Here is a 24,175-nt window from a genome sequence, read left to right on the forward strand (position 1 = left end):
ACTAATTGCTCAGATGTAAAGGATGAGATTCCTTCCTGCCACCTCCCACACCTAAGCTTCTTGGCCCGACTCTAAGCCTTAATTCCTTAATCTCACTTGACGATGTCCAGTTGTGGATGCTTCGGATACTGATTACGCGCACACAGAGGCCCTGTCGTCCCTTTCAGCCTGGGGCCCTAGGATTTAGGCCTCAGAAGACTGAGGCACATAAAGGCCAGCACTCCGGAGCCTCCACAGGCTCTGACGTATCATTAGCAGGACTGTCAGGAAGTCTCAAGAGCAGCAGTTCTCAACCTATGGGTTGAGACACCTTTCAGGGTCAAATGACCCTATCACAGGGGTCACATATCAGATATCTTTCTTATCAGATATTTACATCATGATTCATAACAGTAGCAAAATTATAGTTATGAAGTAGCAACAAAAATAATTTTATGGTTGGGGGTCACCAAAACATGAGAAACTGTATTAAAAGGGCTGAGGCTGGGCATGGTGGCACATGTTGTTAGTCCCAGCACTTGGGAGGCAGAGGACACAGGCAATTTATCCTGCAAGTGGACTGTGAGCAGGCATTTGGTTTTGTAGGGTAGTATGCAAATGTCTGTTTAACTCATAAACGAACGCACTTAAGGTTTTAACCTGGAGACTGCACTGTCAGGAGTTCACACACAGAGATGTTAATTGAGGATTGCTTTCAGTAGCAAACAGATAATATTCACTGAAAGGGGAAGAGCTACCCAGCCTGGTCACACGCATACCTTTAAGCCCAGTACTCCGGAGGCAGAAGCAGAGTTCAGGGAGAGCCAGACCTACACAGCAGGTTCCAGGTCAGCCAGGACTGCACCGTGAGACCCTCTCCCAACACACAAACACGCGTGGATAGATAAACAATGCTCTCTAAGCGGTAGTTACATCAATAGCTCTGTTCAGAGAGCTCCCAGGATAAAGGGCCACACCCAGGGCAGTCATGTGCACACCAGCTGGTGTCCAGCGCTTTTTCCTGGCAGCATTTTGAAACCCTCAACAGTGGATAATATTAAGAGCAGCAAACTATATCCTCTACTGTGCCCTTTAATTTTCTTTTAAAAAGTTATATACACTATTACTTATATTTTAATTTTTAAAAGTTATTTGTAACCCTGTCTAGAAAAACCAAAAAAAAAAAAAGTTATTTGTGAGTGTGGATGTGTGTGTTCGTGTGCTTACGTGTGGTATGTGTGTGCCTGTGGGTGTCTGGCAGATTCCCTGGAGCTAGAGTTACAGAAGGTTGTCAGTCACCTGGCAGTGAGCCCTGGAACCAAATCCATTTCTCCTGCACGGGCAGTACTTCCTCTTAGCCCCTGAGACATCTCCCGTGTCTAAAAATTTTTTTCCTTAGGTTTTGATATCAAGGTATTGAGCCCAGATCCTGCTAATCACATTTACTACCACTGAGTTATAGCCATGCACTTAAGAAAACGTTTTTGTATTATTTATTAATGTGCAGAAGTGGGGTTGAACCCAGGACCTCATCCATAGTAGTCTAGACTCTGCCTCTGAACTGTGTCACCAGCCTGGTCATTATTCTTAAAACTTTTAAAACTGTGTTTGTGGGGCTAGAGAAATGGCCCACTGGAGAGGTGGCTCAGTGGTTAAGAACACTGCCTGCTCTTTCAGAGGACTCAGGTTTGTTTCTCAGCACCAGCATGGCACCTCACAGCTGTCTGTAACCCTACTTCCAGATCCAGTGCCATCTTCTGGCCTTCATAAATCTCAGGCACATGCTACATGCAAAACCCCATATATGAATATGTGTGTGTGTGTGAGTAATATAAAAATAAAGTAAAATAACACAATTACAAAATTATTGCCAGATGTATGATGCATACCTGTAGTTCCAGGAGGTGGGTGCAGGTGGATCAAAAGTTCATGGTTATCATTAACTACATAGTGAGTTCAAAGCCAGCCTGTGCTAAGACCAATGTCTCCAAAGAGAAAAGACTTTCTGTCTGAATATTCTGTAACTAAATGTGGAATGTTCTTTTGCCATGTGTGGTCTATGTGTATGTACATGTTTGTGTATGGATAGAGGCCAGAGGTTGACATCTGCTGTTTTTCACTGTCAGTCTCCAACATATTTTTTTCTGACAGGGTCTCTCATTGAACTTGGAGCTCGCCAGTTCAGCTAGGCTGGCTGAACGTGAGCAGCACGTGTCCTCCTGTCCCCACCTCCCCCTGGAATTGTAGGCGTGCACTGTTGTGCTGACTCTTTACATGGGTGCTGGGATCTGAACTTGGGTCCTGTGCTGACTCTGCACGGGTGCTGGGATCTGAACTCGGGTCCACATGCTTGCACAGGAAGCGCTGAGCCTAGAGAGCCATTTCCCAGTCCCGCTTACTTTGCCTATACTCTCACCCACTCTGTTCACATTAGCCTTTTGTAAATTCTACCTAGAGGTTTTTATACCCACCCCAGAGATTTATGTACCCATATCTATGAGAGTTTTGGTGGCCCTGTTTTTTTTTTTTTTTTTCTCAGTTACCTTGCACCTCTCCTTAAATGGGATGTTTCACCATTACTCCGAATGATGGTTCTGAAGATGATGTAGCAGAACAGAAATTTGTGTCTAAGTGTTATATGAAAAACATGCAGTTACAAAATTATAATAATTGTAACTATATAGGGAAATGCATAAAACAAAGGTGGCGAGCTCTCTCTCCTCTCCCTGCTTGGAAACTGTTACCTGCAGGATTCTTTCGCTGTACTGGCTGAGCTTAAGAATGAAGGTGCCCAGTGCGTAGCGATGTATCTCAAGGTGGAGAGCTTCCCAGCATGCACAGCGTGTTCCCCAGCATCGAAAGAAATGAAAAGAAAAACAAAACCCAGACTTAACTTCCTCATGGCTCTCAACGTGGCTGGTTTTTGCTTGTGCACAGAACAGTCAGCAGTGATGGCTTCTAGGACAAATGTTTGGGTCTCTGGGAGTTTCTTTTGGATGTGGATTTGGTTCAGGGTTAGAAAAGTCAGAATAAGCTACTGGGCTACTAGCCTCTGGTAAGTAGTGGGACTTAACAAGTTGCAGAGAGGAGCTAAAGGAAATGCCCCAGGAAGCTGAGGCAGACTTGGAGCTGCGCAGAGCAGCTGGAGATTTGGTTTCGGATGGTCGTCCTTGTGGACTGGTATACTTCGTGGCAAATGAGACTGCCACTGAGACCTGCTCTTTGACAACACAGCCATGTCCAGGTGAGGGCACACGTGGTGAAGACAGCAGGTGTACGAAGAGTGATTGGAACGTCAGCCCCGCCCTTCTGACCCTGTGTTCTTCCCCAGGTGACCCTGCCCTCAGCATGAGCCACTGGATGTTCCATCAGCAGGCACTGCAGGAATACATCCTGATGTGCTGCCAGTGTCCAGCCGGGGGGCTTCTGGACAAGCCTGGCAAGTAAGTGTTCCCTTGGGGAGAGGAAATGGCTACCCAGGCTCACTTAGAGCCAGGCCCATCAATCAACCTGGGCATCCCTGTCCTTCATCTGCTTATTAGCACTAACGTGAAGGGGAAGTGCCACGGTTGGGGTAACCCCCCCCACCCTTTCAGTACCACTGAGCGGTCACCTCTGCTACTCACCCAGAGTCGCTCGTCAGAGACCCCCAGCTCATGGGCACCTCCCTACTTCCCCAGAGAGGTAAATGGGTGGCTGACTTGGTAGCTTTTGTCCCCAGAGATAGGGTTTCTGTGTAGCCCAGGCTGTACCAGAACTAGCTATATAGACCAGAGACCTGCCTTGAACTCAGAGATCCTCCTGCCTCTGCCTCTTGAGCGAAAGGCATGTGCCACTGTGCCTGGCTTCCTTTACTTTTTTTTGTTCTGTGTTTTTCTTGTTAAGTCCGTTTAACTAGAATAGGATGTGGATGGAGGTACAGATCAGTGGTGGGTGGAGCACTCTTCTGGGATCAATCGTGAGCATAGTGAGACAGCGAGAAAGAATAGGCTGTCCAATCAATGACTGTTGTAAATAGATTAGAACCCACCAACTCTTCTACAGTAAATTCAATGACTAAGTGCAGACCTGGGATGCTGTGTATGGTACCGTAAATGAGAAAGGTAAATAAAATATGAGATGTCCTGTTACACAATGGAGCTATGCACACCTCCGTGTGCACACATGCACACACACACATACACACACACTCGCACTACAGCTGGGTGGAAGGCCTGGCCCAGCAATTTATCAAGAGGAGTGTGGTTGATTTCTAGACATTTTTCTAGAGAAATGCATTAATTTAGTGCTACCACCCCCAGAGTGCCCTTTCCAGAACGGCTGGAAAGACTAAAACAGTTCCTGTGGCTGAGGGTGTGGCTCAGCGGTGACTGTGGACTAGCAAGTGGGAAACCCTGGGGTCCATCCTCAACACTGCAGCAAAGCGAAGCAAAACAACCGACCAACCAAATAACAAAACCTGATCCCATTGTTGGGCAGGGCTCAAAAATGAGACCTTCAAGGCCATTGCTGGGAACAGCCATGCTTCCTCTGACCCTGTATAAAAAAAAGGGTCCAAGGTACATCTGTAACACAGTTCTCTGGATTCCTGTGGTAGGGAGGGGCAGGGCCGTCTCTGAGCCATCTGTCTGTCCTTGCAGGTCACGTGACTTCTATCATACTTGCTACTGCCTGAGCGGCCTCTCCATTGCCCAGCATTTTGGAAGCGGAGCCATGTTGCACGATGTGGTCATGGGTGTGCCCGAAAATGTTCTGGTAAGGCAGGTGGAGGCTCAACGTCCCCTCTCAACAAGGTTTCCCAGGTCAGGGGACCTAGTTTCAGAGTGGCCACTTGCACCCTGCAGAGCTGGCTCTGTCCCCTGTGTGGGGCAAGTTGAGAAACTCATGGGCCCCACCCTCCTGGCATTCTGCAGCCTGAGTGAGGGTGTGAGCGGAGGGAATACAGGGCCAGGCAGAGGCAGGACTTCAGTGGTCGGCACTGGGGGCAGAGATGCTGGGACCTTATTCCAGCCCATTGCTGACCGCAGCTCCCTCTCTAAGGCAGGCACAGCTGTTACTCAGAGCCTGGGAACCTCTAGCATGGGCCCGGGTGCCATACTCACTGTATTATGGCCGGCTTCATCGCTGAACCTAGATGCTGCCTCTTCAGAGAAGGGGCTGTCCACATTGCCATGTGCCAGTAGCATGAGGCAGTTTGCCATGTTTGTTTGATGTGGTTGCACTTCCCTGGGAAAGTAGCAGCCCTAGCCTAGAGATGTAGCTCAGAGGTAGGGTCTGTGGCTACATGTGTCTGCAGCGCCCTGAGCCCAGACCCAGCACAAGAAAGGAGTAGGATGTTGCCCAGCATGGCCTGTGCTACAGCAGCCTGGCAGAAGGACACACTGTGCACTAGACGTGAACCCAAGAAACAAACGCAGCTGAGACTGTCTGCAGTGACCAACAGATATAAATATTGAGCCTTTGCATCTGTCTTTTATGTCTTTCCTTTGCTTGCGTTAGTAAATATTTCAAGCCTGAGGGTGAATAGATGAAATTTTTTTTTTTTTTTTTTTTTTTTTTTGGTCAGGGTCCCACTATGTCACTTTGTTGCTCTGACTGGCCTGGAATTCACATTGTAGACAGGCTAGCCTTTGGTGGGGCATGTGTGGGGGTGCACATGGAGATCAGAGGGCAATCTCGTTGCTTGAGCATCTCACTAGGACAGTCTCAAGAGTTACAGAGTCTTGCCTGTTACTGGCTGCGTAGCCAATAAGCCTTCCTGTCTCTGCCTCTAAGCCCTGGGATCTTCCTGTCTCTGCCTCCCTGCTGCTGGGATTATAAGTGCCCCAACCACACCTGGCCTTTTACATGGTGACTGGGGACCAAACTCAGGTTCTATGGTTTCTCTGAGAACATTTTGCCAGCTGAGTCATCTCCCAGTCCCTCAGTGACTCTTTCTTAGACTTACACGAGGGCTAGTGGGATGGTTCAGTGGGTTGCCACACAAGACCCCGAGCTCAGTTCAGTTGTGGGAAGGGAGACTTGACTCCTGCAACTCGTCCTCTGAGCCCCACCTGAATGCTGTGGCATGGGTGGACCCTGTACCACACACTAAATAAATGAATAGAAAACATTTTTTAATATTTGATATACATTTTTTATTATAATGTATTTTTCAACTTGTGTTTTAAAATATACTGGCTTCATGAAATTCAATGGGCAGCTTACTGGCCCCTCCCCCATTTTAGACAGGGTCTCTCACTCTGCAGTGCTGGCTAGCCGAGAACTCTGTGTAGACAGGCTACTCTTGAACTCACAGAGATCTTCCTGCTTTGCCTCCTGAGTACGGGGGTTAGAGGTGTGCACCACTGCGTCCAGCTTCCCTCTCCCATTTTGTCTCTCAGACACATTGTAGAGCCAAGGGCTGGGCATGCCTTTGAGCTGGCACAGTGCTTGGCTAGCATGCATACAGCCCTCAGTACTGTGTAAAGAAGCACGGTGGTGCACACCTGGAATCCCAGCACTTGGGAGGTAGAGGCAGGAGGTTAGAAATTCTTTGGCTGTGTGCTGTGCATCTCCTCTGAGATGGAGGCCAGCCAAGGTTACATGAGACCTTGTATGGGGGCTGGCAAGATGACTCAGCGGGTAAGGGAGCTTGTCACCAAGCCTCAGAACCTGAGACCACTCTGGAACCTGTATAGTGCGAGAAAGCAACTCCACTCACCACACACACATGCACACGCCGAGACAGGGACGCAAAGAATGAAGTTTAAAATCTCTGCAGTTTTGTCCTCTTCCTTGTCGGTGAGAGGGCCCCGAACACTGGTCTAAAATTCTGCCCTGTCTCAGATCTTAAATTTCTTTCAGATTTCTGTGATATAGGGAAATAATGTAAAAGAATTGAAATATGATCCAACACTTCTACCCTCAAAAGAGTTGTGGTCCCTTTTCTTAATTACAAATGCAGATACACCACTGTTAACCGAGACACACGGACAGGAATAGGAAGAGTGAAAGCTGGTTCCAGGGCGCGCTGGTTCCAGGGCTTGCCGTTGCCGTCTTGCTGGATGCTGGTGGGCTGCCTCCTGCCAGCCCCAGCCTCTCTGTCACCGCTGGCAGCAAGTTGTGAGAGGTTTAAGATGCTTTTGTGCACAATGCTTTTTGCTTGTGTGTTACAGGTTAGGCTTCCCTGATGCAAACACTTAAAATCCAAAGTGCTTTAAAAGCTAACTCTTTTCAAGTATCATACTGGCACTCAAAAAGTTTTGGAGCGGGCTGGTGAGTTGGCTCAGTGGGTAAGAGCACCCGACTGCTCTTCCGAAGGTCCAGAGTTCAAATCCCAGCAACCACATGGTGGTTCACAACCATCCGCAACAAGATCTGGCGCCCTCTTCTGGAGTGTCTGAAGACAGCTACAGTGTACTATATGTAAATATAGTAAATAAATAAATCTTTTAAAAAAAAAAAGTTCTTTTAAAAAAAAAAAAAAAAGTTTTGGAGCCAGCCGGGCGGTGGTGGTGCACGCCTTTAATCCCAGCACTCGGGAGGCAGAGGCAGGCGGATTTCTGAGTTCGAGGCCAGCCTGGTCTACAGAGGGAGTTCCAGGACAGCCAGGGCTATACAGAGAAACCCTGTCTCGAAAAACCAAAAAAAAAAAAAAAAAAGAAAAAAGTTTTGGAGCCAAGAGTGGTTGTGTACATCTGTAATTGCAGCAGAGGAGGGATACATGCTGTCCAAAAAAAGGGGGGGGGGGGTGGGGGGGGCTCTTTTAATCCATAAAGAATGTAGTCATTTGCAGGAGAATGGTTACAATTGGAATCATCATAGTAAGTGAATGGAGCAGTGTCTAAAGAAATGTTTCTCTCAAAAAGAAGAAGAAAAAAAAAAGAAATGTTTCTCTCATCTGTGGGTCCAAGTTATATATAGATACATAAAACACGTATGTATCTATGACATGAAACTAGAGATCAAGCTGTGGGGACAAAGGGACTGAATGGGAAGGGGAGGGGTTGGAAAGGAGGCAGGATGGGGATGCAGTCACCACAGTGCACATAGACAGGCTTCAGCTTTACAGCGCTCCAGTGTTCCTCCCCTCTCCTTTCCCTTTCCTCTTTTGCTTTTGTTTGGTTTTGGTTTTGGAGACAGGGTTTCTCTGTGTAGCCTGCTGTTCTAGAACTCTTTGTAGACCAGGCTGGCCTCGAACTCACAGACCTTCGGAGTGCTGGGATTAAAGGCATATGCCACCACCACCAGACCTCTTTTTCTTGTTTACTTTTATCTGTACTCCATATGAGAGAAAAATGTGATCTTTCTATGTCAGAGGTGTCGGGAAGGGAAACAGAAGGACAATGGAATGTATTGCCAAGGGAGAATGGGGGTCCAGCAGAAGTGGAGGCCAGGGGGCAAATAAGAACAAAGCATGACAGTGTACATGAAAATGTCACAACAAAAGGCAGACCCCGGGCACACCTGTGATCTCAGCATGTGGGAGAAGCAGGAAGGTCGGGAGTTCAAGGCCAGCTTACTTAGTAAATTTGAGGCCAGCCTGGACTAGATGAGACTTAAAAACAGAATGAAAGGAAGAAAATGCTGTAACAATGCTACTTGATTAATTAAAAACATATTTAGTGGTAAGAAACTTACAATGCTTAAGAAAAAGGGTTTGGAGCAAGGAGATAGCTTAGTAGTGGAGCACATGTCTAACATGTTAGGGTGTGGGGTCTGCAACACACTTTCTGATTTCAGAGTTTTACATAAAGATACTGGTAAAGTCTATGTGAATATTCCAAAATCCAACAAACTTCAAAATGTATTTTGGCATTTCCCCATGTCATTAATATACTTGAAAGCACACATTCAAATGTGATCTCTCTCTCTAAAAGATTTATTTTTATGCACATTGTTTTATCTGCCTGTATGTCTGTGTGAGGGTGTTGGGAATTGAACCCAGGTCCTCTGCAAGAGCAGCCAGTGTGCTCTTAAGTGCTGAGCCATCGTACCACTCCCCCCCCCCCCCCCCCCCGAAAGCATGTATTTAAGTGGCTGAATAATGTTCCCTGGGATTGTGTACGATGAGAGGTTTTCAGCAGATACTGGCTTTGGTTTTTTGCTTTTGTTTTGTTTGTTTGTTTGTTTGTTTTCCGAGACAGGGTTTCTCTGTATAGCCCTGGCTGTCCTGGAACTCACTTTGTAGACCAGGCTGGCCTCGAACTCAGAAATCCGCCTGCCTCTGCCTCCCAAGTGCTGGGATTAAAGGTGTGCACCACCACCGCCTGGCTGATACTGGCTTTGTTTTGTTGCACATTTGGGCCTGGAATAAACCTGTGTGTGTCACTCCTGCTCCTTAGTCTAGTTCTGCCAGGTGCCTCTCAGCAGACGCAGAGCCACTGGGGACAAACCTGCCTCTGTTCTCTTCACAGCAGCCCACACACCCTGTGTACAACATTGGACCTGAGAAGGTGATCCAGGCCACCACACACTTTCTGCAGAAGCCAGTCCCAGGCTTTGAGGAATGTGAAGATGAGGTAACCTCAGATCCTGCCACCGACTAGAGGACCCCGTGGCTCTCCCAGCTCCCCCGTCAGACAAGGTTTCTCCATTTGGGTGTGTAGCACACTCTGTGCTACTTGAGCCTTGGCCACTGTGGAGTTGTGGTTTCTTTGTCCTTTCCTGTCAAACAAAACAAAGCCATCAGCTCTGGGTTGGAATACACGGTGGTGTGATTTTTAAAGTTATTTTCATACCTGTCAAACAAAAACCCTGGGAGCCGATGTGGCAAGCCAGGTTGGAGATCAGTGTATGCTGGGAAGCAGCAGCTCACCCCCCCCCCACCCCCCCCCCCCCCCCCCCGGCCCACAATGCTGAAATGGAAGATATCTGTGAGTATCTGCATCCCAGCCACTGCTGTGACTCCACCCACACACACCATTCAGTCACCAGACCGGCATCCTCTCTGTGCAAGGGTGGGGCCGTGGGTCCAGCCAATACGAGCTCTGGAAGAGAGCACTGGGCTCCAGCAGGCCATATTTATGCTTGTCTCTTTCACCCCAGTCATCTGCAAAGGACAGGGGTCGGGAATGAAGAAGGGTCTTAGATTGAGCCCTCCCCATAACCTGGGGAAAACCGAGTCACATCTCTCTCCGAGGCCACGTTTGGTATGAGTGAGACTTATTTTGTCCATGGTATGATGACTACACCCAGGTAATCAATTATGAGTGGAAAACCGACCTCTCGGCCAACTCTGTGCCAGAGGAAGCAGCTTCCCCATGCCCAACCCCTGCCTCTCCCCATCATGCACCAGGAGAGGCCCTCCTCCAGCCACGCTGTGGCCCAGGCTCCTTCTAGTCCTTTCTCCCCACCCACCCCTTCAAGACAGTGCTGTCTCTTCTCATCCAGAGTGTTAACACTACTAAGGCTTTCACCTTAATCGATCACTCAGGATTTGTTCCCACCCTGTCCACTCCAGGCAAGCTGGCTGCTGCCGGGACAGCAGCCTCAGGTAGTAGGGCAAGTGCTGGCAGTAGTCCTGGATCTGCCCCTGCACCGGCCCTGGCACGGTCTGTAGGGTGCCGAGTTTGGTCGTCCATCCACTGCTACAGTCATAGCGAGCTGCTCGCGTCACTGTCCCAGCCTGTGAGCAGGCAGACGGGAGCTTGGAGATGTAGCATGAGGTCCTTCCCCTAACCACTGGCCATTTGCTGCCTCTGATTCCCTGTTGCTTTGGTGTACTGGGCTATGTATTACCTCCTTGAAATAATAAAAGAATAACATTTTCTATGCTGTCTTTTTTTTTTTCTAGAAAAAAATTTAAATCTCTCTCTCTGTGTGTGTGTGTGTAGATGTCTGTGTGTGTGTGTGTGTGTGTGTGTGTGTAGATGTCTGTGGAGACCAGAAAAGGGCATCAAATCCCCTGGTCTGAAGTTACAGGTGGTTGTTACTTGGCTCAGTATGGGTGCTGGGAACCAAATTTGTATCCTTCTAAGAACAGCAAGTGCTCTAGCCATTGAGCCTTCCTTCCAGCCCACTATGCTATCTCCTGTCTATTCCCAGACAATTCCTTCAGGATGCCCGTTTGCTCTGGGGACTTCCTGTCTCCTGCATATGAATTAAGGAAGTTGAAATTCATTCCTCCTTGTGCACCTCCTTCACACACTGCGTTCTAGCGCTTGTCTCCAGTCCGAGCAGGGGACTGGAGCTATTGCACCAGGCTGGGTGGACGGACATCCTGGCCATAGGCAGGGGATGGTATGGGTATAGCCAGAATTCTGTGGTTACTAAGAGACAAGAAAGGTCAAGAAGGCGACGTTCTGAGGCTTGCTCCTTGGGAAAGGAGGATACCTCAGGAGGAAACTGCATCCATGCAAATAACCCAGAGCTACATTCTGCCTACAACTCCCATCCCCTGGAGATGTTTACTTTGCTAATAAAGGTTTGGGTTGCAACCCATTATCCTAAGTTTATCTGTCCACCACTGACAGGAGAAGGCTCAGCACCAGAAGCCTTAGGTAATGGGGATAACTGCAGTCATAATTGGGGTCAAGAAGCCACTTTGGTCTGTGATGTCTTTATACCCTGGAGCAGGGCCTAGAAGGATCAGTGGAGTTGGTCTAGGGAGAGGAGAGGATACTGATGCTGTTGTCTCCAGGTTTGTACTAACTTTTCTCTATAATTCCTTTTCTGGAGAACTTCCCAATTGAGCCTTCAGGTGGGCCTGGAGTGAAATCTCAGATTTTTTTTTTCTGGTTTTGTGTTTTTATTGGGGTTTTATCGTGGGCAGGAGCTGCCACCACAAGGTATGTCCCTCCCACCAAGCAGGTCCGTTCTAATCCTCCTGTGCTTTCTGGGACTTTTTCTTTTTCTTTGTGCTGCTCTTTGTGAAGTGAGCAGCAACTTCAGGCTTCTCAGACAATTTCCTTTTCTTCTTAAGGATGGTGGGGCTTGCTGCCTCCTCTTCTGGTTCACTGGCCACTTCCTCCTTAGATGAGGACTTCTTTCTGTGAGGAGGTACATGAAAAGCCTAAGAAGAAGAAGAAGCTAAAACCCCAGGAGACCTACAGGAAAATGGAATGGAAGACCCACCTGTCTCTCTGCCTAAAACCAAGGAAAAGAAAGGTTCTCCCAGGAGGAGTTGGCCAGTGACCTTGAAGAGATGGCCACTAGCAGTGTAAGTGCTCCTAAGAGAAGTTTCAGATTTTATTTGATGCATATTTTATTATGTAGATCCTGAGTAAAAGATGGTTCCAGCATAGCATTTGACTCCAGGCAACTTCAGTGAATACCAAACTACAACAGTTCTGTATCCACCTGAGGCCCACCTGCCCACCTTGGGAATTCTGCCAGCTGTTCCTGGCAACAGAAGGCAGGCTTCCAAGGTCAGCCAGGGTGATGCCCCTCAGGTGGCATTCTTAAACTGTTCTTTCATTGTAGCCTTGTGTCTGAGTCAGTTAACATCAGGTGAGAGTCTAGCCAATAGCTCTTTGGACTAGTCTACACCATGGAACTCACACCGAGGCCTATCTTCAGAAAGTCTTCACTTGGCCAGTAGCCCCATGTGTTTTCTGGGTCTGTGAACTTAGGACCACAGAGCCTATTCTTGTGGGTTCCTTTGAAGCACAGAACTACAGTGTATCTTCCTGTGTCAGAACTACAACAGTATAAAGCCTGTTCCATCTACCATGCCACGGGGGTGTTACAGACTAAATACCCGGAAAGGGGAAAACACAGGTCCAGAAGCCTGGAGGAGGAAGGAAGATACGGTGCCTCTCAGAACTGAGTTTACTTAATGAGAGCCTTCTGAGGTCAAAAGGCTAAAGCGGGTTACTGTAGAGTTCTAGCGGATGAAGGCTACATGCCAGTTGCCAAGAGCCTCTTCCTGGTGATAAATTCCATAACAGATGTATCATCTTAGGGCACTGAGAACCGGCGCATACTCCCTGCCTAAGCTGTCCCGCAGACTCTGTAGTAGTGGGACTCTATAGGAAGCCACTTAAAACCATAGAGAATCAGAGGCCATAAAGATGCTTAAATACCAGTGCCATGGAAGGGCCTCTGCCCAGGGCTAGCGTCACTCAGACCTGGCTGTGTTGCTTACTGGTGCTTTAACTCATCAGATAGAATTTAAACAGTGGTAAGAGGGAAGCTGTGATGGTTCGTGGGTAAAGCATGCCACCAAGTCTGACTGCTTGAGTTTGATCCCTGGGTCCCACATGGCAAAAGGAGAGAACTGACGCCTACAAACTGTCCTTTGATGTCAACATGTACACTGTGACATGCATTATGTATGTATGTATGCATGCATGCATGCATGCATACACACCTACATGCACACAATTTAGTTATTTATGAATTTTATTATTTTAGTATATACTTTACATTTTAATATAGAATCAATTTATGAAATTATATTAGTAATATGATTATTAACAAGTTATGTTAATAATTAATAATAATTTAAAGAAACCTTTGGGGCTGCTGTGACGGCTCAGTGGTTAAGGTTTGTTGACGTAGAGGACCTGGGTTCAGTTCCCAGCACCATCTGGTGGCTCACAACTGCATGTTAACTCCAGTTACAGGGGCCCCAACACGCTATTCTGGTTTCCTGACACACTAGGCGTACATGTGATGCACGTGTACTTGACAGGAAACATGCATACATAAAAATACATCTTTTAAAAATGAAACTGTAAGAGGCAGATGCCTTACACTATTTCATCAATACTAACTCTACATACTGTATTAAATATATATCATATTTATTTATATATTAAAGTATATACTTTAATATAACCAAGTATTAGAGATGGATCTGTCTAGAGCCAGAAATAACAGCTTAATGCTAAAATACTTGCCTAGTATGCTCAAAGCCTAGGGTTCTGTACCCACCATCACAAACTAAGAAGAAGCTGCTGCCACCGGTGTTTGATGGTCCTGAGTGCAGTGCAGTTGTGGCTAGGGGTAGGACCCATTGGCTTGAAGTATTGGGTGTCTGGACAACAATGCTGACATTCCATCACACAGATTAAAGCTTGTCTCAATTTCACTCAAACCACCTCTTGGAGAAGTATGTTCCAGGAAATGGCAGGAGCTCACTATGGCTTTCAGCTTGAGTCTAGAAGTCTGGATCAAAGCCCCAAGTGGGAAATGGATGTGTTTCTACCTACATGCTGTCTAGACTCTCACTGTGGCCTAAAAAGATATGAGCCCTGCAGAGTGCGTATCAGGGAAGGCACCGACTGGACAAGTCTCAGGGACCTCCCTCCAGGCTAAGTTTGACTCAGAAAGTTTGCTTCTCTGATGCTGATTTGAGAGCTAGGGCAGTGCTGCTTCCATCTGGGAAAAGGAGATGCTCCAGGGGGAACTGCTTCCCTGTGTTCTCTTTTATCAACTATAACAACAGGATGCATACTTTTTGTAAATAAAACCAATACTTTTAGGTTTTGTGGATAATACATTCTCTTGCGACGCTCAACTCTCCTCCACCACAAAACCACAGGAGTATGGCTGTGTCCCAAGCCAAGCTGTGCCCATGAAGACAGGTGGTGACCCAGATTTGGCCCATGGGCTGCAGTTGGCCCTGGTATATATAGATGCCGTCTCATCTGTATTCACTCAGTGTTCTGCCATATCTTCATGGCTGGGATGTTTACTGTGAGTCACATAAATGCATTTGGTCGGTAAAACTCATGCTAAAGACTGCAGTCAGTCATACACTCTGCTCGATGGCGTTCACTGCCTTGGACAAGGATGGAGAATACACAACTACAGATAACAGAGACACTGTCAGCTGTGTGTGGCGATGCACATCTGTAATTGCAAGATTCAGGAGCAGAGACAGAAGAAGCCCGAGTTCAAGACTAGACTGGGCTACATAGGAACCTGACCATCTGAGTTCATTCGATCCCTGGACCCCACACCACAGAAGGAGAGAACTGACTCCTACAAGGTGTCCTTTGAGCTTACCATGTGCACTGTGGCAAGCATGTGTACACAGCTGTGCACACACATAAATTAATAATCTAAAAAAATCCTGGGGCTGAAGAGAAAGGAAACCCGCATACATAAAAATACAACAAGAGCAAAAGGTAACTTCTAGAGGATGAACTCGGAACCTGTGCCCAGACTTACTTCCTCCAGCAAGGCCCCACCTCCTACACGTCCCCTGGCAGCACAACTAACACAGGACCAAATGTTCAAATCCTGAGCCTGCAGCTGAGAGTGGTGGCACTCGCCTTTAATCCCAGCACTCCAGAGGCAGAGGCAGGCAGATCTGAGTTGGAGGCCAGCCTGGTCTACAGAGGACAGCCAGGGCTACACAGAGAAACCCAGTTTCAAAACAAACAAGCAAACAAAAACAAATACCTGAGCCTGTGAGGGACCTACTTCAAATACCACAAACTCCAAATAAAAATTGGGGTTGTAGTCAGCAGGGGAAACTGTTGTCCTAGGAGGCCAGTTACCTCTGCTGGCCACCACCGTGGACGAGGTGTAATGGAAACCTTGGTGACAGTTGCTATCCATTCCGCCCCAAACCAGTCGTCCTGACTTGTCTTTGCTTCAACTACTTGCTTAGGGTCGACAGTAACCAGGGATAAGCCAGGCAGCCTGTTTTGGCCCTGGTGATTGATCCAGAGCCAAGAATATGACCTGAAACAGCCCAAAGAAGCCCTGAACACTTGATTAGAAGAAGCAATAGTTCTCTCTTAATGGGACAGTGTCACGTGTGGCCACTTTTCTACCTAGAAGGCAGGCAGGCTGAGAAGTGAGCACACCCAGCCTCCTGGAACACAGGGACAGGCCTGGGCACGGATTCTGAAGCCCTGTCTGGTTTTTGAGTTGTATGAGCTGAACGGAGTTACATTTACCATCACAGACAGGCTTCAACTTACAATGGTTTGACCTCATACTATTACAAAAGCAACATGCTGAATGAGCTCCACACTACTTGGCAGGTTAGGCTGGTGGTGTCTTATTTATTTATTTTCAGTCTCACCGTATAGCCCAGGCTGGCTTGGCAGGTTAGGCAGGCGGTGTTGTGGGTTTGGTTTTGTCAGTCTCACTCTAGAACCCTAGCTGGCCTAGAACTCAGAATCTTCACTCAGCCTTCTAAGTGGTGGGATGACAGGCGTGTACCACCACACCCAGCTCGTTAGTATAGTTTTGACTTTATATTTTCAACTTAAAGTGAGCTTATCAAAAACTGAGGACTCTCTGTACAGCCTGATAGACACAGAACTATCCATAATCACCCCTGAGGCCACTCAGGTTCCTGGTTGCTGCCTGCTCTCCCCAGCAGTAACCCGTGACCTGACCGTCTGCCTCATGTCCTTCCTCCCCTCAGCTGATCCCTGGCTCAGTCTCACCCAGTGGGTGAGGCAGGTGTATGACCTGTGTTTCATAACTGGAGAAACAGGACAGAGAGCTGGGTGACTCACTAAGGTTTCTGATGTTGGATGATGAAGTCCACCTGAGCCCAGATCTGCTGCCCAAAGCCCATGTTCTCTTGCCAGGCTGAAGATCAAGAGGTTCAAGGGTAACCTAAGGGTAGGGATAAACACTGGTTTCTTCCAGGGCAGGATAACTGAGGCCTTCAATTCCTGGCCCCATCTTTCACCAGGACTAGACGAAGACAGCAGAGGGGGACACGCCTACCCAATCCTTTGGAGATGGTGACGTCACTCTAGCTGAGGATGTCCGTGAGCTCCTGCCTTTCCTGCCTCCATCTTCCAGGTGCTGATTGATGTGGTGTTGGGGCTTCACGAATGTGAGGCGTTTGAGCTGTGCCCCTAGCTGGTCCTCGTGCCGTGTATGGAACAGAGTGGCATTCTTAAATAAGTGTGTGCCACCCTGCTGTGACACGGTGTTACTCACGCCGTGATGCAAGTCTCTGGGAGCTGACCGCAGCCCTGGTGGCGGCCAGCCTTCTACAACCTGCCCTAGCATGTGTAACCGGTTCCTGGACATCTCCCTCATTTCCCACAAGGACAGCTCTGCTTGAGCGCTTCAGCTGGTACAGGAGCTGGGACCAGGCAGCTGGGACTCTTTCCTCCTGCCACGCTGGCACATCCAAGAACAAGATCAGACAGGAACAGAGCCTGGTCAGTGGGAACGTTTTCACTGCCCTCAGCTCCCCCTAAGGAAGCACAGCTTTTCAAAAACAACCACAAAAACAATGGATGTTGAGCCAGCACCGAGAAGGCAGAAGTGGAAGGATCAGAAGCTAAAAGCCTGGGCTACATAGTGAGGCATAGCAAGACCCAGCCTCCAAAAAGAAAACAGAAAGACAGAAAAAGGGGCTGGGGGTAAAGAAGGCGGAACAGGAGGAAGATGAGGAAGAGGAGGAGGAGAAGCAGAAGCAGCAGCATATTTTAAAATTAGGCTTTGGGAGAAGAAGAGGAGAGAGGAGGAGAGTCATAAGGAGAGAAGGAGGGAGGGAGGAAGATACAGAGAGAGAGAGAGAGAGAGAGAGAGAGAGAGAGACCAGCTGAGTATGACAGTGCAACCTGTTGAGGCAGGAGGATTAGGCTAGCTTCAGCTACATAGCTAGCTTGACACCACTACATGAGACTATGTCTCAAGAAGAAGAAAAATCGGGGCTACAGAGATGGCTCGGTGGTTAAGAGAACTAGCTGCTCTTCCAGAGGACCTAGGTTTGATTCCCAGCACCATGTGGCTGCTCACAACCATCTCTGACTCCAGTTCCAGGGGGTCTGATGCTTCTTCTGACCTCCTCAGGCTCCTGCACGCCCACAGGGTCTATACACACTCAGGTGAACACACATACTCATAATAACTTTCGTTTTAGATTGACAGAAGAAAATCACAAAGCACAAAGTTCCTACACACCCTCCGGCCTGCTTACCCCCAGTTGTTACGCTTTTACACTGAGGACCCAGAGCTATGGCTCAGTGGAGTAGAACAGAGAGCACTGACTGCTGCTCTTGCAGAGGTCCAGGGTTCAGCTCCCAGCACCCACACGGTGGCTCACAAGTCCGTAACTCCAGCTTCAGAGGACCTGATGGCCTCTTCTGGCCTCCACAGGGACTGCATACATGTGATGGGGTATGTAATATGGATGTAATAGCTAAAGGCCACATTTCACTCAAATTCTTATAGTTTTTGTCGAATGACATTTTAAAATTACACTTATTGTGTGTGTGGTGTGTGTGGGTGTATCTGATATGTCACTTGTCTGAAAGTCAAAGGCAATGTAGTTTTCTCCATCCATCATGTGGCTTCTGGGGACAGAACTCAGGTTATGAGAACTGGCCGCAAGTCTGCCTGCAGAGCCACCTCGCCGGCCACTTTTATACCATTTTTTGGTGCTAAGATACTATGTACTCTGCTGTTAGGTCTCTTGGCTCCCTCTGGCTGTGACAGCTTCTCAGACTTCTTTGTCTGTGGTGACCTTGGCTGTTCTAGAGGTTCAGGTCAGGTTATTTGTTAGACTGTCAAGTGACACTGGTGTGACACTCCTGAAGGGTTCTACTCTAGGGGAAGAAAACCACAGAGGTAAGTCACAACAATGCTGACCCTGATCACTAGCCAAGCTACTAGGGTTAGATGTCTCCAAAGCCCTTCCTTCCTTCCTTCCTTCCTTCCTTCCTTCCTTCCTTCCTTCCTTCCTTCCTTCTTTTTCTCCTTCTCCCCCTCCCTCCCTTCCCACATGCTCTAGAAAGGAGGCACTAAGGTTAGCCTACATTGAAGGAGTGGGACCATCAGGCTCCATAATCTGAGATGGAATGAACTTCCCCCGGAGACTTGCCTACCTCTCTCTCATTCCATCTTTCATTCAGCCCTTTGTGTCACCAGCTGTGAATTCAGCCAACTGAGACTCAGAAATACTAGAACACTGATATCCACACTGACCACGTGCTGTGCAGACCTTCCCCTTCACCATTTACTGGAGACAACACAACTTAGCACTTATCTGCATAGCACTGTAAATAGAGCTTTGGGCAGGAGGGCAGTGCTGGAGAGCAACCTCTGGGCTAGGCAAGCACTTTCTGACCAAGCTTCATCCCCAGCCTCAAGAGAATAAAGTACACAGGAGGACTTATGGAGGCTATGTGTAAATACTGTGCCATCTCACTGAGAGATCAGAGCACTTGGAGCTTTGGGTACCTATGAGGGGTTCAGAGCCAATCTCCAGTCCTGAGGAATGGCTGTTTCTATCAGCATAGACTCCAGAATACTCCCCAGTTATGTTCTAATACCGTAGCCTGTTTTGCTGCTCAAATTGTCTCTACTTTGGCTACCAGAACTCTTTTTTTTTTTTTTTTTTTTTTTTTTTTACCAGAACTCTTTAATGGCTGTTTCCTTTACCTATCAATACTTTTTTTTTTTTTAAACATTCAACAGCAACATTTTATCATCTTTTCCTTTCAAAACACATTGCCAGAGAGTAGTAGTTGACACTGGGTTCTGCATATTTTTGGGTTCAGCACACCGTTCTCTTAACCTTTGCTCACATTAACTTCCTTCCATAATAGGAGCTCTGAATCGTTATCTTGGGCGTGATTCTTCCTTGCTACCTCTGTACCTGGGATGGCCTTGTCTGATGGGACAAAGGGTGTGCTGGAGCCTGCAGCTATCAGCCAGAGCAGGGCTGGATCACAGCTCCTTGCTTGGAGAGTGCTCCCAGGGCCTGCCATCATTATCTCCCTGACCACGCCCACCCATCATGCCCTCCCCGTGAGGTCCCTGCAAACCCTATCCTCAAGAGAGATGCTGATGGTATGTATGCTCTTCCCTGGATCCCAAGGATCTCTGGGTCCCATTAGTGTGGGAATGGCAATCCAACCTATGTATGGTGAGAGGCTTTGAGTCTACCTCTTCACCAACTGAAGTCAGTCCTTAAGACAGCAGTTGGCCCATATAACCTGACAATGGATTTTCAAGGGAGGAAGGAAAGCAAAAGAGTGTGAGAAGGGCTGAGTGGGCCCTTCCCTGACCCTTGACATCCTTCCTCCCCCCCTCCCCTTTTATCCCCAAGGGCTCCACTTAAACTTCCCTGGCATGTAGAAACTGGGCATGTACAGCCTTGGTGGCGCATGCCTTTAATCCCAGCACTTGGGAGGCAGAGCCAGGCGGATTTCTGAGTTTGAGGCCAGTCTGGTCTACAGAGTGAGTTCCAGGACAGCCAGGGTTACACAGAGAAACCCTGTCTAGAAAAAAACCAAAAAAGAAAGAAAGAGAGAGAGAGAGAGAGAGAGAGAGAGAGAGAGAGAGAGAGAGAGAGAGAGAGAGAGAGAAAGAGAGAAATACATAGAAAGAAAGAAAGAAAGAAAGAAAGAAAGAAAGAAAGAAAGAAAGAAAGAAAGAAAGAAAGAAAGAAAGAAAGAAAGGAAGGAAGAAAGGAAGGAAGGAAGGAAGGAAGGAAGGAAGAGAAACTGGGCATGTGTACTTACAGCTCATGTATGAATCTATTTGTTTGTTTGTTTGTTTTTCGAGACAGGGTTTCTCTGTATAGCCCTGGCTGTCCTGGAACTCACTTTGTAGACCAGGCTGGCCTCGAACTCAGAGAGCCACCTGACTCTGTCTCCCAAGTGCTGGGACTAAAGGTGTGCGCTACCACTGCCCGGCTCACGTATGAATCTTATCTCTACCCAGGAACTTGGGTGACTAAGACCTGCCATCTTACATTGAGTATCTGAGTGCTGGAACACTTCAAGGGCATTGTACATGTACACCTGTAGTCTCACAATGGTACTTGGTTCTTGTCCTTGTAGTGTGGCTTTGGAGACCAGGGCAGCAACTAGAGGTAAAGACTGCAGCAATCTAGGGGCCGGGTTTTATAACCTGCCTAAATCTCCAGTGGGTAGTACAGGGCAGCCCCAAGACTACACGCTGCTCAAACACCCGTGAGCTGAAATCACATGGGGACAATCCCATCAAAAGGAAGAGATGACTGCACATCCAGGCTTGTCCCCCTGTGCATTTTTAATGACTTTGTAGAGGACCATGACAGACTAGGTACTTGGCTAAGGTAAAGCAGCAAAACCTGACCAGCCTGAGACTTCTTGGGAGCTTCTAGGCTGAAAGGCCTGCTCACATCACATCTGCTCTTTGCATACAGGGAGGGAGTGGCCTGGACTCATTTCCTGTTCAGGAAATGTGGTCGTTGTTGGACTCAGAGTTCTTCCCTGGTCTCTCAGAGACCCTGTGGTAGGTGCTTGCTATGGACGTGACATTCTTTTTTTAGCTGGCTGACCCTGTTACAGCCTCTGCCTTAGATCTGACCCTACCATCTTGGAGCTATAAGGACACTAGGAGATAGGGAACAAGGACTGCACTCGCAAGCTGGGATGAGTGACCATATGGCAAGTGGCAACCCTGGGAGCATTCGGTTCCCTCCTGAACCATATTCTGCAAGGCCCTGTTCTTGGGTCCTCTGCAGGAAGCAACATATGGGGAGATGTGTACCTCTCACCACAGGCCAGTGCCATCAGGTTTGTTTTCTTTGGCAGAAAGCTTAATCCCTGGCCACTTTCGGCACTGGAATGGAAAATTCTGGTACAGCTTTCTTAATATTGGGCCCTTAATCCCGTGTTTGTTTTCCTCCAGTCTTTAGTTTGCTGGAAACAAATTAATAATAGAGACTGTTGGGTAGGTCAGCCCAGAGGGGCTGTAGGCATACAAGGGCCCCACCCTGCAATGAACATCAGAGGTAAACAGTCCTGACTGGGGCCTGGCACTCACAGCAAGCCTGCTGGGCAGCTGGCAGCATGGGTGGAAGGGATCTGATCAGCTGCTGTGAATGCAGGACTTCCTGCTCTGCACCCCTTTAAACCCACCCATCATACCGAGTATCTGCAGCAGACAGCAGAATGAGTGTCCTTGGGTTCAGCCAAAAGGCTTGTCTGCCTTGCCTCTCGCTCTACAGTGAGGAATCTCCATAATGAAATTACCATTTTCTTCCTGTAAGAAGCATGAGCCATTCTCCCTAGTTAAAATTTATAAAGATCAAAGAGTGCATTCTCTCCTTTGAAGCTCACTTAGAAGAAGTCTGAACTCCTGTGGGTTCTAATGCGCCATGGGGTTACCATGGCTGTTTAAAAGTTGCTTTTTAGAGGTTTGGAGGAAGCACTGTCTGGCTCATACTGGCTGAAATCAACAAATCCACCTACACTGGAAAAGTGTGAACAGGCAGTCAGGGGGCCCACAAGTCACGCCAGGTTATACTAATACAGCTATTTCCCCCCACATCTTAGGAAGTGGCAAGAAGTTTGCACACACAGAGACCACCGATAACTTCATCTTTCTTCACCTCAATCACCCTTCCCCACAACACCTCAGACCAGTTTTTCCATCCCATAAATACTTCTAAACTCTACCTCGGGGAAGGCTCCTCATCAGGCTGGGGGCCTAGTGGGTTAAACTCCTTGGCTTCTGTAAAACTCACTGCCTCATGAATTGGCATACTGGGTGGCAGGTAACATCCAGGGTGTTTCAGTACCCTCATAAAACAGGCTCATGCGAGATGGCTCAAAACAATGCCTTGCCCACACCCCAAGTCCCACGTGGAAGAAGCCCTGGGCAGGTACGAAAGGTTCTCAAGAAACACAAGCCACAGCCAGAGGAGGGACGGGGGAGGGCGCCAACAGGGTACACTGTTCCTTAAGACTGCTTCAAAGGCCTCCCTCCCTCCTTTAGAAAGCAAGGAAAACAGCTCCGCCCTTAGGCCCCCTTTCTGAAGTATCTATATACACCAAACTTCCACAGCATCAGTACAGGATGGAGATCACTCACTCCACATCTCATAGCACCCAGGCAGGAGGAGCTCAGAGCCAGGAACTTGGGTGACTAAGACCTGCCACCTTACATTGAGTATCTGAGTGCTGGAACACTTCAAGGGCATGGTACATGTACACCTGTAGTCTCACAATGGTACTTGGTTCTTGTCCTTGTAGTGTGGCTTTGGAGACCAGGGCAGCCACTAGAGGTAAAGACTGCAGCGAGCGAGAGAATTGAGACATGTAGGCTCAAGCCTCTGGCCTGTGGATGAGAATTCCTGGGAAGAAGCTGTGTCTGCCGAGAGTCATTAACTGACTAGAACTTGGGTGGTACGGAGTGGTTGAAAAGTTTCAGGTCCAGAGCCTGACTACAATTTATCTTGGGCTCACTTTAGAGCCCCTAGTCATTCCTTTCCTACTTCTGTTTTAGATGTAACACTCAATGAACAGGAAGCATTCCCTTGGAATGTGTAAGACTCCAGTCCCCACCAGTCTGATAGTATCCGAGGCCTTCATCAGTTCTCCCCATTGTGCTTTAACCTGCTTTTCTGATTTCCCCACCAATGTATTTTCAAGTGCCTTAATTTATGGCATTCTGTTCTGTTCTTACAAAAAAAGTTCATGAGACTCTCCACACTAGAACATTCCAAACTAGGAATTTGGGGTGATCTAAATCACGGTTTCTAGCCCACCACCACACCATTTACATTTGGCTCCGGAATAAACTCTATCCTCTTTGAGATGGGAGTTGTTTTTGCAGCAACAGGCCTCAGCTACACCAGCACAGGTCAGTCCCAGTGAAGAAGCGCCAGAGCCATGACACTGAACCACAAGGTGATGGTGGGGGAAGGAATCAATCACTGTAGTGCACTGCAGTCAAGCCACAGCATGGTAGTTAAAAACCATGTTTGCTCATGCAGGGCCTCACTGTGCAACACAGGCTGGCCTTGAAATAAAGACCTTTTTCGCTGTGTCTCCCAAGTGTTGGGGTAGTATAGGCAATGCACGACCATCCCAGAAACTTGTTGTTTTATCCTAAGGGGCTAACTAGTACGGTAACCCCGCCCCTAATCTCCACCTTGCAGCATAGAGGCTGGCAAACCTTGTTCCCACTTGGGTCTGCTCTTGGCCTAGAGAAACTGTTGAACAAAGAGTCTGGAGTTTTGTGTCCCTGGAGCTGAGAACAGGCTCGAAGAGGCCTGAGAAAGAACTGCTCCAACAGGATCATATGGTAACCTAACCAATGTGTCACGAGAGCAGGTTATCTGCAAGGGACATCTGAGAAAGGTAATGGGTAGTCTTGGAGTCTTGGAGCCCCATTGGAGCAGGTGCAATGAATGGCAGGGCAAGCCACTTCCACACTCCAAGCTAGCAGACCTCAGATGCACATTAGCAGATCAACCCAACTACACCTCACCTGCTCCAGCAACTTGCTTCTTAGGAGCCAAACCTGGGTGACCCAAGGACCACTTGTGAAACTAACTCCA

At 48.0% G+C, this 24,175-nt stretch overlaps 2 protein-coding genes across 3 annotated transcripts in view; one reads left to right on the plus strand and one right to left on the minus strand.

Moving 5' to 3' along the window:
- Fntb (farnesyltransferase, CAAX box, subunit beta) overlaps positions 1 to 9,788 on the plus strand; it is a 79,992-nt gene extending 70,204 nt beyond the window's left edge. The window contains exons 10-12 of the mRNA XM_021178669.2: positions 3,311 to 3,422; positions 4,620 to 4,734; positions 9,378 to 9,788. Coding sequence (XP_021034328.1) covers positions 3,311 to 3,422; positions 4,620 to 4,734; positions 9,378 to 9,509 — 359 coding nt within the window. The 3' untranslated portion in view covers positions 9,510 to 9,788. The remainder of the gene's footprint in view (positions 1 to 3,310; positions 3,423 to 4,619; positions 4,735 to 9,377) is intronic.
- A 1,733-nt stretch (positions 9,789 to 11,521) lies between these two features.
- The window catches only part of Max (MYC associated transcriptional regulator X), a 39,605-nt gene continuing 26,951 nt past the window's right edge, over positions 11,522 to 24,175 (minus strand). The window contains exon 5 of one of the 2 annotated variants that reach the window (XM_029484318.2): positions 11,522 to 11,951. In XM_029484318.2, the coding sequence (XP_029340178.1) occupies positions 11,722 to 11,951 (230 nt within the window). In that variant the 3' untranslated portion in view covers positions 11,522 to 11,721. The remainder of the gene's footprint in view (positions 11,952 to 24,175) is intronic. The other variant, XM_029484319.2, reaches the window with a different exon arrangement.

The sequence above is a fragment of the Mus caroli genome, unplaced genomic scaffold (genome assembly GCF_978045245.1).
Source record: "Mus caroli unplaced genomic scaffold, Mus_caroli_1 scaffold_14, whole genome shotgun sequence".
Classification (NCBI taxonomy): Eukaryota; Metazoa; Chordata; class Mammalia; order Rodentia; family Muridae; genus Mus; species Mus caroli.